Source organism: Mus musculus, chromosome 6 (assembly GCF_000001635.26).
Source record: "Mus musculus strain C57BL/6J chromosome 6, GRCm38.p6 C57BL/6J".
Lineage (NCBI taxonomy): Eukaryota > Metazoa > Chordata > Mammalia > Rodentia > Muridae > Mus > Mus musculus.
Window position 1 is genome coordinate 72,220,428 of NC_000072.6, and position 18,053 is coordinate 72,238,480.

At 52.9% G+C, this 18,053-nt stretch overlaps 1 protein-coding gene and 1 long non-coding RNA gene across 4 annotated transcripts in view; one reads left to right on the forward strand and one right to left on the reverse strand.

The window, feature by feature from the left end:
- Atoh8 (atonal bHLH transcription factor 8) overlaps nt 1–15,353 on the reverse strand; it is a 29,607-nt gene extending 14,254 nt beyond the window's left edge. Inside the window, exons 1-3 of one of the 2 annotated variants that reach the window (XR_377494.4) lie at nt 13,967–15,353; nt 6,680–6,831; nt 3,315–3,506 (exon numbers count right to left, since the gene is read on the reverse strand). Coding sequence is in view for 1 of the 2 variants with exons in the window: in NM_153778.3 (NP_722473.1) it covers nt 3,315–3,506; nt 13,967–14,737 (963 nt within the window). In the remaining variant the exon portion in view is untranslated. The remainder of the gene's footprint in view (nt 1–3,314; nt 3,507–6,679; nt 6,832–13,966) is intronic. The other variant, NM_153778.3, reaches the window with a different exon arrangement.
- Gm52906 lies at nt 11,195–12,301 on the forward strand. Of its 2 annotated transcripts, none has more exons than XR_003956452.1 (3): nt 11,195–11,286; nt 11,696–11,792; nt 12,134–12,301. It is a non-coding gene; the product is annotated as a predicted gene, 52906 (long non-coding RNA). The 2 variants fall into 2 exon arrangements; XR_003956451.1 differs by having other exon boundaries at nt 12,162–12,301.
- Nucleotides 15,354–18,053: the final 2,700 nt, after the last annotated feature.

An 18,053-nucleotide genomic window follows, 5' to 3' on the forward strand; every position in this document is an offset into this window, starting at 1 on the left:
CTTGCTACCAACCCTGATGAACTGAGTTTAGTCCCTGGACTTTATGTGGGAGTAAAGGAAGAACCAGCAAGTTGTCCTCTGATGACCTCCACGCGCATAGCACAGTCCCTCCCCGCCTCTGTGAATTAATTTTCTCAATGCAAATGAATGGTAATGGGATTTCAACATGTGCCCTCAATTACATGTATTGGAAACTCAACTCCAAATCTCATGTGCCAATAATATGGAGGCAGGGACTTATGGGAGTTAATTATATGTCATGAGGTCATCAAGGTGGATACCTCGGGACAGTACTGGCTTTGTAAGTGGGAGAGAAACTTGATCTAGCATGCTTGCTATCTGACTGTGCGATCCCCTTGACCAGGCAAGATAGATGAAGCAAGAAAGTCCATATCAGAAACCAACACTGGACTGACTATTGCACTACCCAGCTCCAGAACCAAGAGCTAAAGAAACTTCTATTCTTCAGAGACTACCCAGCCTCCAGTATAGGGACAGAGGCAGAGGGGTAACTATGAAGCTATCCCCAAGGGACATGAAAGGGCAAACAAACAGCCATGACTTGGCCTTGGGAGGAAGGGGCTGGGAGGTGAGTGTAGCCTGAGATGGTCAGCTCTTTTTCCATGGAGGAACAGCAAGGGTCCCTCGTGTTTCTGAGCTGCCCATAAGCCAAGTGGAGGGCATACTTTCCTGATGTCACTCAGTACTTGGCAAATAGGGCCATGACTCTATCCCAGGGCCTTCTGGGGGCTGATGCTAATAACAAGCCCAGGGCATGGAGGACTACTCCAGTCCCAGAAAGGGCAAAGCAAACACCTGCATGCAAAGTTCCAGATCTCACCCCTGTACTCTAAGGCCTGACAGGGCTCTGAGCAAATCGTCCCAATCCTCCCACCTGCTGAACAGACTCGACTATATCCATCCCTGACTTCCCGGTGTCCTCTGATGGCTGAGAAGAACAAGAATTCTTCCTTAAATGTTGTCTTTTAATTCTCATTATCCTTGGCTTCCAAATCCTCCAACCACAATGGCCTGTTGCCACTAGGTGGCAGGGACAGTGTGGCAAACTATTTTGTGTCTATACCCCCATGTCTGTCACAAAGAGGGTCCTGTACAGGGAGTAGGTATACAGAGAAAGACTTTAAGATCCCTTCCATCCCATGTTTAAGGACTCCTGCAGTGGTCACACGCTCTAGAGAGGTGTCGTATATACCCGCTGAAGCAGGAAGTGTTCTTTGGAGCCTGCCAATGTCCCAGGCTGTGACAATGTCCCTGGAGCTGAAGCACAGCCTCTGTCCCCTTTTGCCACATGAGGCTTTTCAAAGAGGCAGTTCTGCACATAAGAAGGGGGAAGTCGGGCCTGGGAAGCACACCCTGGAGGCCACGAGAACCAAGGAGACCAGTGAGGGTCATTACTTTAAGTGGATAGGGCATATCTAAAGATGCACTTCCTGTTCAGACCTTTGCATCCCTTGCGCTCCCCATCCCCCACCCCAACCCCTACCTCAGAGCAAAGGGAAGGCCCCCTTCAACCAGTCACCAAGCAGGCAGGTCCGCCCTCCTTTTGGCGACCCGTGAACACAACATTTTATCTTTCAGGTGGCCCTAAGTGGGTGCCCCACTAGTTGCAGCTGTCAAGGAAGCTGGACAAGTCAGGAAATGGGTCTCAACTGCTAGGTGACAGGCAGGGCTGTCAGATAACTCCATTCCCTCATTTACGCCACAGGGAGGTCTCTATGGTTTCTTAGCCTTGAGGTGATTTCCCAGGGCTCCAAATGCTTGGCTCTGCGGGGCATCCTCACTGCTGGTCTTTCCTCCCTGGTTCTCTGGCTGGGGCTGGAGTGTCCTGTCTACTCCAGTCAAAGGGCCAGCGGAGGGAGGGGCCTGGTGCTGCCTCAGAATAGACAGCGGAGGAGCGAGGGGCATAAAGAGGTGAGGAGGGGAGACAGGAAGGGAAGGAGCCTGCCCAGGCTGCCTAGCTGCACCACTAAGGGACACACACCAACAGCTGAATGCCAGGGGAGTTCACCAAGAGTTTACCAACCTCCTTTGTCACAGAGCACGCGGCGTGGAGCCATCAATCTCGCCTTCATTTACCCATGTCACTCTCCCAAAGAAAGCAGGAAAGCTGGCCCCGGAGTGGCCGGTGGCGCTTCCTCTCTCACCCACTTGATGAGGGCCTCTCCTAATTGGCCCTGCTAAATCACTCCCAGGAATGCACTGTGCAATTAGGGCTGGTAGCACCCCCTGAGGAGGGCCTCCCTGGCTGGGGCCTCAGTGGCCTCGGGGAAATCAGGGCAAGCTATAGGTTCCCTGGGGGAGGGGCAGGCCAAAAGGATGGAAGCAGGGAAGGATTGGATGAAGGGCACCAGAGTTCCCAGGACCTCTTGAGCATCTCAGACAGACTGCATCCCACTGTCTTTCTCCATGCACTTCAGGGGAACAGATCCAGAGAGCTACAGCCACTCTGCTAAGTACTAGACCCTGATTGGGTATTTGGAAGCACCAAGCGTATAGGAAACTATGGTTGTGCCCAACCCTTTTTCTCCTCCACAAATTTCCTTAAATGTATCAGGCTTAATGCAGGCTGTCTGCTCCACCCACCTCCAGTGATGTCCCCGCTCCATCCGCCTGGCAGCCTCTTAGCTGTCCCACTGGTCCCAGCCCAAATGCCACTTCCAACAAGATGTTCTGCCCAGCTCCCCTGGGCAGGAGAATTACTGTGAATCTTCCATCTGGCCTTTCCACACCCCAGGAGAGGCCACACTATCCCTTCCGCTTGGTCGTACAGGATAGCTTTCTGACCACCCTATCAATACTGCGTGGCAAGTTCATACCCCTGCCCAACTTTCTCAGGGAATCTCTCCCTACTGAATAAATGAATAGATATCATCCTTTGCCCTCATGCACAGCTTCATAAGACTCCCCAGACAAAACCACATTCCCCAAACCCACAGATAGCCTCTCCTGGGCTACCACCTATTTGGGGACATCTCATCCTGACAGAACATCTGTCAGGGCCACACGGATCATTTAAGCCTCACATCACATAGGAACAGGAAGGGCTTCAAAGATGGACCATTTCCTCATTTAAGGAAAAAGCAAACCCAAACCTGGAAACTCCAGGATATCGAAGGTCACCCGGCAGCTTTATGCTCACGATCCCACCCATGACCCCTGGGATGTGAGGATTCCTGGGTCTGAGGTGTCTACCGGAACATTCCAAGAGGCTGGTCTCTCTGGCCTCTTGGGCATATCTCCCTCCCCGTGTCCCCGACCCCCCCTAAGGTTGCTGCCCCAGTGCGGGTGAGTACCTTCCGTTTCTTGGCTCGCCCTTCTGCCTGCAGGGTGCGGGTGCAGCGCTGCACACACTCGGAGAAGCTGAGGTTGCTGTGGTCGGCACTGTAGTCCAGGTCAGCCAGCCGTGCCAGGGACAAGATGTAGTTACAGGCAATCCTCAGGATGGCCAGTTTGGAGAGCTTCTGCCCATAGGAGTAGCACGGCACCTGAGAATGCAGGGAGAGGGCATGAGAACAGCTGCAGGGGCCTCTGTGTGGAACATCACCCCTCCACTCCCACCTCGGCTGGCAGGGCAGCCTATCTAGTGTGTGTCTGGGCACACCTGACTTTACGACCTCTAAGCAAGCACCTGAGGTTTACACACCCACATCCTGCTCAGCTATTCCCACACTCGAGGGTGTGTCCAAATTCCCATTTGACAGAGGAGACAATGAGGCTGCACTCACACCCAAGCACCAGCTGTATGTAGTACCACACAGATTTGCACCCTACAGAGCCCTGTCCTCCTGACGCTGGGGGAGGGGCAGACATTCTTTCTACCTCTGAGGCTTCTTTCATACGCTCACTCATTCACTGACACAAATTTAGTTGGATACTTGAGGGCTCAACAATTAAAACACTTTTTTTTTTTTTTTTTGAGATAGATAGGGTCTCACTATGTAGTCCTGGCTGGGCTGAAACTCATGATACAGACCAGGCTGGCCTCTAACTCATCGAGACCTGCCTGCCTCTGCCTCCTGAGTGCTGAGATTAAAAGCATGTGCCACCATACCCTGCAAAAATTTGACTCCTATGGGCCTGGTATTATATACCTATAATCCTAGCACTAGGGAGGCAGAGGCAGAGGCAGAGGCAGGCTGATCTTCGAGCTTGAGACCAGTCTGATCTACATATTGAGTTCCAGGACAACCAGGGCTACACAGAGAAACCCTGCCTCGGAAACCAAACCAAACCATGACTCTTAGCCAAATGTGGAGGTGCACGCCTAGAATCACAGCATTCGGGGAGCTGAGGCAGGAGGACTACTATGAGCTGGAAGCCATCTTCAGCTACATAGTGAGTACCACACTAGCTCGGGCCACAGAACAAAATCCAGCCTGAAAATAGGCCAACAAATAAACAAACTTCAACTCCTACCTTCAAAGAACTTAGACCCAAGAATAATGGCGGAGCTGGAGTGCCGGCTCCGTGGGAAAGACCTCCATGCAAACCTCCCAATCAGAGGCCAAGCCTGGAAATCCATGTCGAGGTGGACAGAGAGAACAGTCTATAAATCAGCCCTCTGCACCCCTCGTGTGCTGGGGCACACACCATGTGCACACATACACTTAGCAATAAAGAATACTTTTTTAAAGATACCCTTCATTCTCTTGGGACCCTGGAGACTTCCAGGGGAACAGGGCAGATACTCAAGACACAAAAACATGATGTTTTCTTCTTTCTTCACTTTCTCTATGCCCTCTAGACCTGGGTTACTGCTGAGCATGGCACGCAACAGGTGGGTGATAAATGCCAACAGCCCCAACTTGATTCACTTGTCTGTGTTGTTAGCAGCTTATCACTCACTAATTGTGGAAGATGGGTAGGGCCTCTGCCTTCCTAGTACTGGTCATCCTACACGTGTGCTATGCGAGCCATCAAAGAGCTAAGACCACAGCACGATGTAACTGAGTGTGGTGTTGTAACACGAATGGAACTCCTTGTAATCTACCTGACAACTATTAACCAATCTACCTGTTCTTTACCTGCATTCTTTATCCAAACAGCTAAAATGTCCCCACTGGCAAGCTCTGGTCCCATCTATGGCTCTTTGGCATCTATACACATCGTCAGTGTCACCCCACCGAGTGTGGGGCCCGCACAGAGCTGCCACAGTCACATTAAGGGAGCACACTCATGGGCCAGGAACTCTTTGAAGCCAGTATTTTGAACAAGGGATGATTCTAACCCTTGAGGGATAGATGGTAAGGTCTGGGGCCATTCCTAGTTGTCACCATAGAGGAGCAGCAGGGTTTGGAAGGAGGTGGCATGCTGCTGAACATCACACCGTGTACAGGACCCTCAATGCTCTCCTCAGCAAAGAAGTCCTAGGCCACAAAGCTCAGTAATAACAAGATTGGCAGCCCCACGTCTGTGGACATTACATCATCCACTTTAACCAGCACTTCACCTAGGAACTCTCTCTGATTTCTCATGCCTGCCCCACACCAAGGAGCAGCCTGTGCCTAACGGTGCTGTAATGGATCTATTGACCTTTAAGTCTCATTTTTGCTCCCACCCTAAGTGTCCAGTATTCCCTCATACATTGGGGGAAGGCTCACAGCTGCAGAGTATAGTCCATGTCTGGCCCAGAGCAGGTTTCAAAAGGGCTGGTTAAATAGGCTATGAGTGAACTAACTCCAGGGTACTTTGAATCTAGTTCTAAAAACATATTTTGGGCACTGGAGTGATGGCACAGCAGTTAAGACAGCACGCTGATCTTGCAGGCAACCAAAATTGTGTTCCCAGCAGCCAAACAGAGCAGCTTACAACTGCCTATTAACTCCAGAAACATGGAACCCCAGGCCCTCTTCTGGCCTCAGACACTGCACTAGTGCACAAACCCACACTCAGACATGTATACTCATAATTAAAAATAAAGTGATAAGGGGTTAGAGAGATGGCCCAGTGGTTAAGGGTACGGACTGGCTGCTCTTCCAGAGAACCTGGGCTTGGGTACTAGCACTCACACAGCAGCTCAAAACTTCCCGTAACTCTAGTTCCAGGGGATCCAATGCCCTCTTTCAACCTCTTTGGGTATCAGGCACTCACGTGCTATGCAGACATATATGCAGGCAAAACACTCATATCCATATAATAAATAAATATTTTATAAGAAGATAAAAGAAAAAAACTGGGCTAAAAATAGTTTAATCAGTATGCCTTGCAAAATGTAGGACCTGAGTTCAATCCTTAGAGCACATGTTAAAAGTGTCCAGCATGGCTGGGCAAGGGTGGTGCATGCCTTTAATCCCAGCACTTGGGAGGCAGAGGCAGGTGGATTTCTGAGTTCGAGGCCAGCCTGGTCTACAAAGTGAGTTCCAAGACAGCCCAGGATACACAGAGAAACCCTGTCTTGAAAAAAAAAAAGTGTCCAGCATGGTAGCATGTGCTTTACAATCTCAGCACTCGGAAGGTAGAATCAGAAGCATTGTGGAGCATGTTAGCTAACCTGCCTGGACTACTTGGTCAGTTCCGGATCAATGAGAGGAGAGAACCTTAACACACACACACACACACACACACACACACACACACACACACACACACAGAGCGAGAGAGGTGCAGTTTTGAACACAAATGCCATCTCTCTGAGGATGAACAAACAACGCATACTTACCTTTGTCTCCTGGGTTCAATGCCTGGCTCTGACTCTGCCCAGCGTACGTCCCAGTGAATGACATATTCACTCAGCCCTTGTACACTGGGCACAAAACTGACCTCACAAGGCAGTGGGGACTCAGTTGATGGCAGGCATTGTACACAGCAAGCCTAGCAGAGGTCAGGAAAATGATGGCATTCAGTATTGCACAAGGTCCTGAGACAGGCTCCAGAGAGGGTGAGAAACCTGGGCACAGATGCTAAGCACCCCTCATCCTGAGCACAGAAGCTAAGCACCCCTAATCCTGAGCACAGAAGCTAAGTACCCCTCATCCTGGACAAAGATGCTAAGTACCCCTCATCCTGGGCACAGAAGCTAAGCACCCCTCATCCTGGGCATGGTAGCTAAGTACCCCTTACTCTATACAAGCCAGGAGTCTAGAAAACCAAGGCACAGGGTCAGGAAAGGCAGCAAAGCAAGCAACTCTCCTGAACCTCCAGCTCCCACCTACGTGCCCACCCCCCACCTACGTGCCCACCCCCCACCTACGTGCCCATCCCCACCTACGTGCCCATCCCCACCTACGTGCCCATCCCCACCTACGTGCCCATTCCCACCTACGTGCCCATCCTCCTTCTCCCCCCCCCGCTCTCCCATCCCCAGCCACAGCACCAAACCCATCCAAGAAAAGCTGGCAGAACAAGGCTATTCGCCTGTTTCCAGTCAGAGTCCAGAAAACCCTGTTATCAGTTTGAACAAACAAACAAGATCTGGGCCAGGGAAGGGGTCTCAGGGTCAGGCCCAGCACCTCTGTGGAGGTAGTGTCTGCCTGCGGGGTGGGGGAATCTGGGAGCACAGGGCTATGTCATTTACAGACCACTCTGGAAATCTCCCTTCAACAGACAACTCTGCACCTGGGCCCCCAAACAGCTGGGCTTCTAGGAGGAAGTGAGAGTTTGAGAAAGGTCTGTGTGCTGGACCCAGACTGGCAGGTGAAGCCAAGGCCAACCCAGGCACACCGTGCCAGGCTCTGGGGCAGTCTGTCCTAGATACGTCACTTTGTGCCACTGCTTGGGTCCAGCTCCTTCCTGGTCAACAAAAGACAACCATGGACAGCCCTTGTCTTTCTAGCATGACCAGCGGCCTTCCACAGCATTGTCCTATCTGAGATCTACCTCAAGTAAAGATGAACGTCCCGTATGCACATGAGGAAAATGGGTGAGTGCCATTCTGAGCCTCAGCTCAGTCAACTGAGCCCTGGGTAGAGCCAGCAGTTTATCTACCCAGCACCCGAGGAAGGCATATTCAACAGGACATTCTGCTACCAGGGTGGACACATGGGGCAACAGTGGCTCTTTCTGATGGCTTGTCCCTTCTTCTCTCCTACCCCAAGGTTGGCTCTTTGTAAGGCTCCTTCAGAGTCTCCTAGTGACAAGGCTAGTTGTTAAGAGTGCCTGCTTAGCATACCTTGATACCCTGTATTCGATCCCCAGCACGGCACCAACCAGGAGAAGTGGAGCACACTTGTAATCCCAGCACATGGGAGATAGAAGCAGGAGGGTCAGAAGTTTGAAATTATCCTCAGCTATGTACTGAGTATGAGGCTAGCCTTGACTACATTAGACCCTGTCACAAACATAAAGCATACATACCAACCAAAACAAACAACAAACACCAAAACCCACAAACCACTACTATGCACTCTCCTAATGCCCACGCAATCTTTGACCCCCAACAGTCCAGCTACACCCTAGCATGGAGACGCCTTGGCCCAGCTGCCACCACAGAGTTCCAGGCACTTGCAGTAGCATAATTTAGAGCAAATCCCTTCAGCTCTCTGAGCCTCTGTTTCCTCCTTGAGAGGGCAGAGACAGCAACCCTTGTGTTCCTCACGGCGTCTTGAGGATATTTATTGGTGTTGCAAAAGGTCCCCAACAGCTGCCTTCTTGAGGCATTCTGAATGCATTAGCTACACCCATCTCTTCAGCAGTGCACTGAGGAAAAGCAATGGTGTCCACTCCACGAAGATGCACTTGTCTCCCAGCTGCGTAGTCTCCCTATGCCTCCAGCTGCAGAGAGATGTGCTGGGTTTTCAAGTCATGGCTCCACCAGGGCTCCTTCCAATTAGCTTAAGGTGGGCATGCATAGCTTTAGATAGTTTTAGGCTAGGGATCCCCAAAGACTCCAAATTTGTACATTACCTCTGTGAGAATCCAGAACAAGTCATGAGCCCCATCCATACCCCATCCAACTGTCTGCACAGGACCCTAACTTGTGAAAGGACTGAAGCTGAAGTAGATATGGCCACCTGTCTCCCACTCCCTACCTGAATTTTCCAGCTTCTGGAATGCTAAAGTCACCTCCCTCAGATTCATCTATAAAGACTAGCTTAAAGGACTAGCTAAAGACATGTGTCTGTGCACAAATATCTTTGCTGGGATACATGCATAAGTTCAAGCACACACATGAAGGCTAGACATCGGTACCAGGTGTCTTCCTCCATCACTCTCTGTCTTGATTTTGGAGACAAGTTCTCTCCTGAGCCAGAAGCCCCCTGACTCAGCTAGGTTGGCAGGTTGGCTGGGTCTAAAGCCCCAGAGATCCTCAGGTTTGTCCCTCCCCGGTGCTGGGGTGACAGATGTATGCCAACGTTCCTGACTTTTTACGTGGGTAGGTGGGGATTGACCTCAGATCTTCGAGTTTGTTCAGCAAGTGTTTTACTGATGGAGCGACTTCTCCTGCTCCTGGATTTTAAACTCCACAAAGGATCGGCTTTGGGCATTTTTACAAGGTCCTCTGGGGCCCCCAAACGTTCCACTCCTCCTCTACTGCCCAAGCTAGACCCTCCCTTGGCTCCAGCATACACTGGCTGGGCAGCCTGAGGGCCTGGCTGTCCTCTGGACATCTTCCCGACTTTAAGGAGGACTGTGGCCTTACAGGACCCCTTTCTTCACCAGAAACGTGGGCATCCAAACAGTTGCTTCTCAGAATGGGATCACAGTGGACAAGTGTGAAGGGGGAAAAAACCAACAACAACAAAAACAAAATCAAGAACCTAGCAGAACATTCAAGAACGCCCTCAAAGCCTTTTGCCCTCTAACAGTCCTCAGAGACCCCCAGGCCCACAGAGCTACAAGCATACCATGTCCCTGCACACAGTGGGTATTCTAGACTCCTTCTGCATGAAGCTATTCCCTCACGACTGTGGGACAGGACTCCTGGCATGAAGCTGCCTCATCTGGGCTGTTCAATGTCCCTTTCAGGTCTACTTAGAAAGGACTTTAAAATTCAAACTGTTTACAAAAGTGAAAGAGGACACAAGACCCAGCCATTCTCCCCTAGGGCCTGACAGATCTGGGGACAGAACCTGGCCACTTTCTGTAAGTGACAAGTAGTTCTACAAACTTACGACCAAAGATATATATTCACATCATAAGAATCTCAACAAACAGCCTCTCTTGGAACCTGGGGGCAGGGTAGGATCCTGCCACCCTCGCCAACTCTGTGGAGCTTCCAGTGTGAGGAGGTTTGCTGGTCACTACCTAAGGGAGGGGCACACAGACACTGCTGGGGTTCCCCTATCTCTTTTACCTCAGAGGATTTGGGAGCCAAAGACAGGCTAAGACCACCACCCCTATACCCTTCTGGAATTATAATCTAGTGATGAACCTTGGAGATCCTCAAGGCACATGGGGGTGGGGGGGTAACCTGGGGCCCACTTGCTCGCTGCTAAGGGGCCATCACGGTCTGCTGATGCCACTCCTCCATGGACATCAAGGGGCTTCGAGGAGGAGAACAAAGCCACCCACAGGCTAGGCATCCCAAAGGTGGGCATAGCCCGAGGGTCCTGCCAGGGAACTGAGCTCCAAAGCCCCGGCCCTTCCCTCCTCTGCCCAGTACAGCTGGCCTTTCCCATGGACCCCTCCCCCCTGGCAGGGAGCAGCCTGCACGTGGCCAGCCCAGCTGCACACACATGGCCCTCATATGGGGCAGCAAGGAGGGCTTGGGTGCAGCTGGGCTGGTGGCAAGTGCTGTGGTCTGACCATCTGCCCTGCACCCCCCGTCCCCAGACGTGAGGGACTCTGTCCCACCTGCAGCAGGCACACAGCTCCCTCCCAGCTCTTCCTGGTTGAGAGGAGAGGAGATTGCAATGACTGGCAGGGACCTAACTGTCTTCCTGGTGCTGCGGTACATAAGCCAGGAAGCAAAGCCGTTAAGCGCTGGCCAGTGGGAAGACTCGCTGACCCTGATTCAATCCAGGTTTTGTGGTGGCCACACAGCTCTGTAACTGCACAACACCATGAACGCACTGCCAAGACCCGAGAGTGCCGACACATGGGTGCAGCACAGCACAAAGCCTACGGGGCCACCGGGAGCACCACAAGACCTCAGCCAGTTCACATAAGTTTCCTGAGACCCCAAAACCACCTTGTAAGAACTGGGGCATGGGGGAAGTGATGACAGCACCTATTTCACAAAGCCAACTAGAACATGGGAGGTTCTAAGCACGGAGCCTGGTGCGTTTCTGTGGTTATCATCAGAACGACGAAATGGCTGGCTGGCTGGCTCAGTGGTTGCCTGCTGCCAAGCCCCATGGCCAGAGTTCGATCCCCAAGGATCACATGGTAAAAGGAGAGAACCAATTTCTCAAGCTGTCCTCTGACCTCTACTCACACACTGAGACACACCTATACACACACACAGCAATATAGTTTTTAAAATCCCAAAAGAGCTGGGTGTGGTGGTATGTGCCTTTAACCTCAGCACTCAGGAGGCAGATGCAAAAGCAAGGAGATTTCTATAAATTCCAGGCTAGCCTAGTCTATATAACAAGTTTAGCTGCAGGCCAACAAAGAGTACATAGAGAGACCCTGTCAAAAAAAAAAAAAAAAGGAGGAGGGGGGTATAATAAAGCATCCATACTGCCTTGTCCTGTAGAGCCCTGCCCTGCTCAGTGCCCAGGCCCCTGAAGACACACATTTGAGACTTCTTCTTCTTCTTCTTCCTTATGGACCTTGCCTGCTCTTGGTGCAGAAGAGCTCAATGTGAGGTAGAGGATAACGTCATGATGCAACCTGAGCAGCCAAGGCCCACAGAGGACTGTCCCCAGCCACACAGAAAGTCCAGGAGGGTAAGCTCCAGGGCAGGGAGACACTCCTTCCCTGGGAGTGCCTGGTGGTGGGGACAGGGTGGGGACAGTCTCAGCCCTTCTCTAGATCTCTGTCCTTCTCAGTCAACAAGATGATGTCCAATGGGACCCAGCAACCCTTTTAGGGAAAGGACAGAATGGTTGGGGCTAGGAAAAAGAAACAAGAGACGTGTGTGTGTGTGTGTGTGTGTGTGTGCGCGCGCACACACGCGCGCGCGCACAAGCGTCCTTTGGGTAGATATATTCAACACATGTACATACATTTAACTACATCTGTGTGCACACTAAGTCTCTTTTAAAATACTTGGGCTAACCTTCGTCAGGACACTTTGAATTTGATGCTTGTGTCAGAACTTCCCCTACAGACAGCAGAACGAAACCTCATCTGAAAGTCAACAAGGGCACCACCCAGTGGGAAGATTGTAGCCACATAAACTTTCCATGAACTGCTCACTACAAGATGATCTTGGGTGAGTCTCGTACCTTCCCCTGGCCTCAGTATTGCTTACGATGAAATGGGTCTATCCAATCCTGACGTTAAGATTACATAAAATAGGAGTCCTTGTAGACAGAAAAGGCACAGGACACGAGAGACACAGGCAAGCACACAGGCATGAATGCTCTCCCTAAGTAAAGTTGAAGGCAGCAGCTGGAGGCAGAGAAAAGGAGCTGAGGGAGAGGTTTGGGGCACACGAACCCCCTCAGTTCAGGAGGGGTTCACCTCACCACAAGCAAAGCAGATATACAGGCAACTCCCTGCCCTCTGTCATCTGCAAGATACCCCACAGGTTGTCACTGCGCAGGCATGCAGGCACACAGCAGCTGGCCCAGGGTGACATGGATGGCTCCACAGCCTAGGGAACAGCTGATGTATCTGCAGGCAGTGACAGCCACCCTGCCTCCACCAAACGCTTCTCCCAAACCCAGGTTCAAAAGCCACTAGGGTCACTTTCTCCTAGGCGTCCCATGTTCAACTCATGGAAGGACTAAGTCTCCAATGCCTGACTTTACCCATAGAAGGGAGTCTGAGCGAGAGAGATGCTACTGGCTAAAGCCCAGAGAGGTTGAGTAACTTTCCAGGAGACAAACAGCTAATCAGTGGCAGAACAAACAAACAAAAGTTTCATCCATTAAAGAAGTAACATCCACCACCCATTCCAACCTCTTATGTGACCTGAATGAGAGGGCCCATCCCACACCCTTTGCAGATCTTACTCCTCTCTAAGAAAGTGAGAAACCAGAGAGTTCTGGGGAAGAACTAAGCTTATCTTAAGTGGAACTGTCAGCTGCCCCCTCTGCCATGGTAATTCTCTAGTCAAATGTTCCTTAGTTTTCCCAATAGATGCTGTCAGGTGAGGGCAGTCTGCCCCCAGTAACTAAAGAGGAGCCCCCTGGCTTATCCAGAGCTCGGCTCTGTTGGCTCCACCCCGACCCCTGAGAGAATCCCCAGCAGTCTCCTGGCCCCCCAGGAGGTGACTGGTGTGAAGAGGAAGGGCAGCGGTGGGCAGGATCTCCTGGGAAAGTTCCTGAAGCTGTGTTTGAAAGAAACACAGCCTTGTAGCCCGGTCATAACGGACTCCGGGAACTAGGTAAAGCAGAGATCCTAGAAGCAAGCTGAAGTGACCATGGAAACAGGAGCTGAGAGGCGCTGACAAGCCCCACCCCCTACCCCTACCCACCCCCCACCCCCACCTCCCCACCCCCGCCTCCTGGGTCGCCCTTTACATTCCAGGGCCCCCAGGAGCGCACCTCTGTGATGCTGTGTGCCTCGGTGACACCAACAGGGGGCCGAGACCCCAAGCATGCCAAGTGCACAGAGCGGAAAGGTCGTGCTCTGTTCCCTTCCCCTGCCAGGGGAAGATTCCCACATCCCCCCCCCCCCCCCGTACTCCCCACCAAGCCCAAGGGACCAGAAGACAAATACTCGCTGCACAAGTCAACTACAAGACCTGAGGTCAGACGCGGTTACTCCTGGGGAACAGGGGCGTGTCTAGGCCAGAGATCCCTAGATTTCGCCCACTTTACAAACTAAAAAGTTGCAACAATGATAACTCTAATCTGCCTGCTTTGTGGGATTCCTTTTATCCTAACTCCGACCCTGGGACCACCCACCCACCCACTTCTGCCACTCTAACCCCGCGGCGGTTAGTGAGTACCTGCTTCCTCAGCGCCTCGAAGGCTGCGCTGATGGTGTGCACCCGCGTCCGCTCCCTGGCGTTGGCCAGAAGCCTCCGGGTCTGCTGCAGGGCTTTGATCTCCGTTGAGGCGGCGGTCGCTTCGCCTGGCCGTTTCCTAGGCGACGCGGAAGAATCCGGGTGGTTATTGTAAATTACGTGTGAAATTGACGAGTAGGAACTTTCCCCCGGGCGCGTGGGGGGCGCAGGGCGCACGGGGGACTCTTGTGGCGCCGCTGGGGGTGCGAGAGGCGCGGATTGTGTGGGACGCGCGGGAGGGGCGCACAGCAAGATGCGGGGACGCAGAGCCTGCTCGCGGAAGGAGTGCGCCTCGGGATCCCCGGGTGCCAAGCTCTGAGATGCGGGAGGCGGCGGTGGCGTGGGTAGTCCCGGTCCCACTGTGCCCAGAGCGAAACCGCGTTTGCGCGCGTCAGAGACCTCAGGCGCTCTGATGCCCCGGAATTCCCTGGCTGTGTCTGTGCCTCCACCTGGAGGAACCGCCGGCGCCACTGAGGCTGGTACTGGGGTCGCGATCGGGAACGGTTGTGTCCTGTCCCGAAGCCCGTTGGTGGCGGCGGTGGTGCTGACTGTGGCGCCGAGCTCGGGAGCTTCCAAGTCCAATCGGAAAGTTTTATAGCCATTCGCGCGCCGCACCGGCTCCTTGCCTTTCCGCTTGAGCTTCTTGAGGCCGTTCAGTTCTTTAACGCACACAGTCTTCCACGGCCCGTCCTCGAGGACCGGGATGTGCTTCATGGCGAGGACGGCGTGAGGCTGGGGCGTGGGACTGCCCGGGACGCGCGCCCGCAGCGATCACTCTGCACGCCGCGCGCCTGGCTGTGCCGGGTGGCCGCCGCGCTGAGCGCCGCCTTGTCGCCGCGCTCTCTCCTCCTACCCTCCCTCCCCGGGTCCCTCCCTCGCACCCCCACTCCCGGGGCAGCTGCGCCTCCGGCTCCGTGAAGCCTTGGAGGCTGCCGGTTCCCCGGGAGAGCTCAGAGTGTCATCTGAAGTCGCTGCCGCCCTGCCAGCATTTCTGCAGAACGCCCGCTGCGCTCCATCTGTGTTTGTTTAGCCTCAGTTTACACAGAAGCCCAGTTCGCAAGATCACTCAGCGCCGCCCGCCCGGAGAGGAGGCAGCTCCCGCCGCCGCCGCTGCCGCCTCCCGAGCCCAGGCCGCCCGAGCAGCGAGCGCCTTTAAAGAAACAGGAAGCATTTTTCAAAACAGCTGGGCTGAGGGCCGCCTCCTTTGTCCGCGTGCTCTCGGCCTCCCCCCACCCCTCATGCCTTGTGCCGGAACCTGCCTCCTCCTGCTCGCCCTCTCTGCCCCCTACCCAAGTTGGGGGCGCGCCTTCTCTCTCCAAAAACAGTCCGCACTGTCCACTACAGTCCCGAGCACGTGGCTGCTAATCGCTGTGGCCCTTCATTGCCCAGCCTTGTTGGCCTGGGGTGGGGGTGGGGGTGACGCAGCGCCGACCTTTCCCATCCAGAACCTTCCCTTCTACCTCCCACCCGAACTGTCCAACAGAGGGAGAAATCCCAGAGCTTCTGGGAGGGAAAGATAAGTGGGAGAGAAGAACCCCAGAGTGGCTGGTCATTGTCATCCAACTGCAAGAAGGCCTTCTCCCTTCTTGCCCCTATTTGCTGGGGCAGAGGCCTTAGGAACAGAACACCGGACATTGGGAAACTGAGAGATGCAAATGTCTGGTTTAGCAGATGTAACGTCGGTGAAGATCTTAAGTCATCTTACCCGAAGCGCCCTGCTAAACCCAGATTTACTCATCTATGAAATGAGGAATCTGGAGAACACCCATGCTTGTCACAGCCTGGCTGTGAAAGCCGCCACACAGGAGGTGCCAGGTCATCAGTAGCTGCGCTAATGTTATCAGCCAGGGCAGGACAGCTCCTCAAGCAGACAGAATTCTTAGGTCCAGAGCTCAAGGTTGCCATTTACTGAGCGACCTTGGCATTCGTCGTGCTGTCCCTCGGCACCTCTGGCTCCTTATGCCCAGGATAGGGGTCACAACCACACCTTCCTCCTGGGAATGATAACAATTGATTGAGCACAGAGCCTGATGCCAATTGGCCCCAGAGGTAGAGTTCACTCTCCAGACCCCCAGGCCCCTATTCCACTGGAAATCCTACTAGAAAGAAGAGGCTGACGGGGAGGCCCTCTCGGGACCCTCTGCACACACCTTCCCCTGTGCTGCCACGTAGAGTTGCTCTCTTCACCGAGCCTTCCTCCAATGGTCTCCTTTGAGGCAAGTGTCATTAAAAGGATGAAAGGAGATCGTATATGGCATTTGAATGGTGACCCTTGACACACTGGTGTAGTGAAACTATAACTCGGGGCTTAGCTAGAGTTGGGCAGAGTCACAAGCTGTGTTGCCCGTGGCAGTTAGTGTGTTAGATGCCTCCACGTGAGTGGATGCCATTCCTAACAACGGGCTCCACGAAAGCTGAACCCCAGCCCTTTTCTAATGTCTTCCAAAAGAAGGGAAAGACCACTGTAATTTGTCGGAATGGAAGGAAAGAGAGCAGTGATAGGGATGACATCTGTGTTGGGTAGACACACCCACCACCCCCACGTCTCCCTTTGGGCAACTTGAGGATCTGAACTTGGCAGTCACAGGATGGAAGGGTGTTCTGAGGAACAGAAGAGAAATGTAAGTAGCCTAATTGATGGGAAGAATGCCTGTGACTGCCATTCTCAGCTTACCAGGCCACAGATTTCAGGCCGAGGCCAGCTGAATGCAAACCAGGTCTCTCCTGGTACTCCCCGTTCTCCGATTCCCGTTAGCTTCCTTGAGAAGCTGGACAGAAACCAGCTGGGCAGCGCCCCCTGGTGGTATAAAGCTTAGGAGACTCAACCCCACTGACCTCTGTCAAGGAACTGATCTGGTTTGGGGATGCATGAGTGGCCCTATAAAGACAGCATTAAGAATTTCACAAAGCCATGGAGGTGCTGGGATAAACAGGCTCTCAGTTCTCATAGCAGCTCCATCTTTGCTTTGTATGAAATGGCACAGATACACTCCAAGAAAATCCACTCATTTAGTAAAACCTCCCCAACTGAGACAACTTTTTCAGGTTACGCTGGAAGAGCATAGCAGTGCCGCTGGAAGGTTCCATACCCTTTGAATGGCTGTACCATGGCTCAGGAGTGAAGCTGGGAAAGGAAGGGAAGGCCAATGCTTAGAACTTAGTCTACAGGAAAGACATGCTGGGCAGCCAGGGGCGGAGAATTACCACTACATAGGGAGTGACCACATACATTTTTTATCTTTCATCTTTATGACAATTCAGGGAGGCAAATCCACTCTGCCCACAAGAGAACCAAAACTTCTGGTGGAAGAAAATAGCCAGCAGAAGGGAGTGAGAGAAAAGCTGTTTGAATCCATACCGAGTCGGAAGCCTGAGTCTGAACTATCCTGCTCCCTCTAACTCTTGAGAGCCCAGCAGCTCGTTAGCACACAAAGATGAGGGACTGGACCGTCAGTGAGACTGGGTTGGTTCATTGGTTTGTCTGTTTGTTTTGACTGCTGGCTGTCTCTGCTCTTCTAACCTGAGACGCTAAAGCCACAGGTCTCCCTCAGCCCAGCCTGGTGTCTGCCGGGTTCCTTCCAGATCAGAATCAAATGACAGGACTCCTTGGGCAGCCAGGAGTCTCAGGCCGAAAGGGCCTGAATCATGGTGGCTGTGCACTACTGTTTTCTCTCTGCTGCCGAGCAGAGCCTGCCCCATGGGTCCTGGGTCCGCAAGGACAACCCGTGAGGACTGGTCAGGACTAGGTCAGCTCTTCAGGATGGAGCTGTGAGTTCTGTCTTCTTGGCCAGATGAGGAGGGGCCTTAAATACTTGCTGCATGAAGCTCTACATTCTGAAACATGGAGTCTATTTCTGGCCGTTCAGATTGTCCCAAAGTGCCTGTGCCCCATTACAGAAACTGGGGAAGAGTAAGAATTAGGCAGGTGCAAACAGAATTCAGTGAGAGCATCACCCTTTGCCATCGTGCTCACAGCAGCCCTGCATAGGGCCAGCTGGGTGGGAAAGAGAGAGCAGGAAACCTGGGCCCA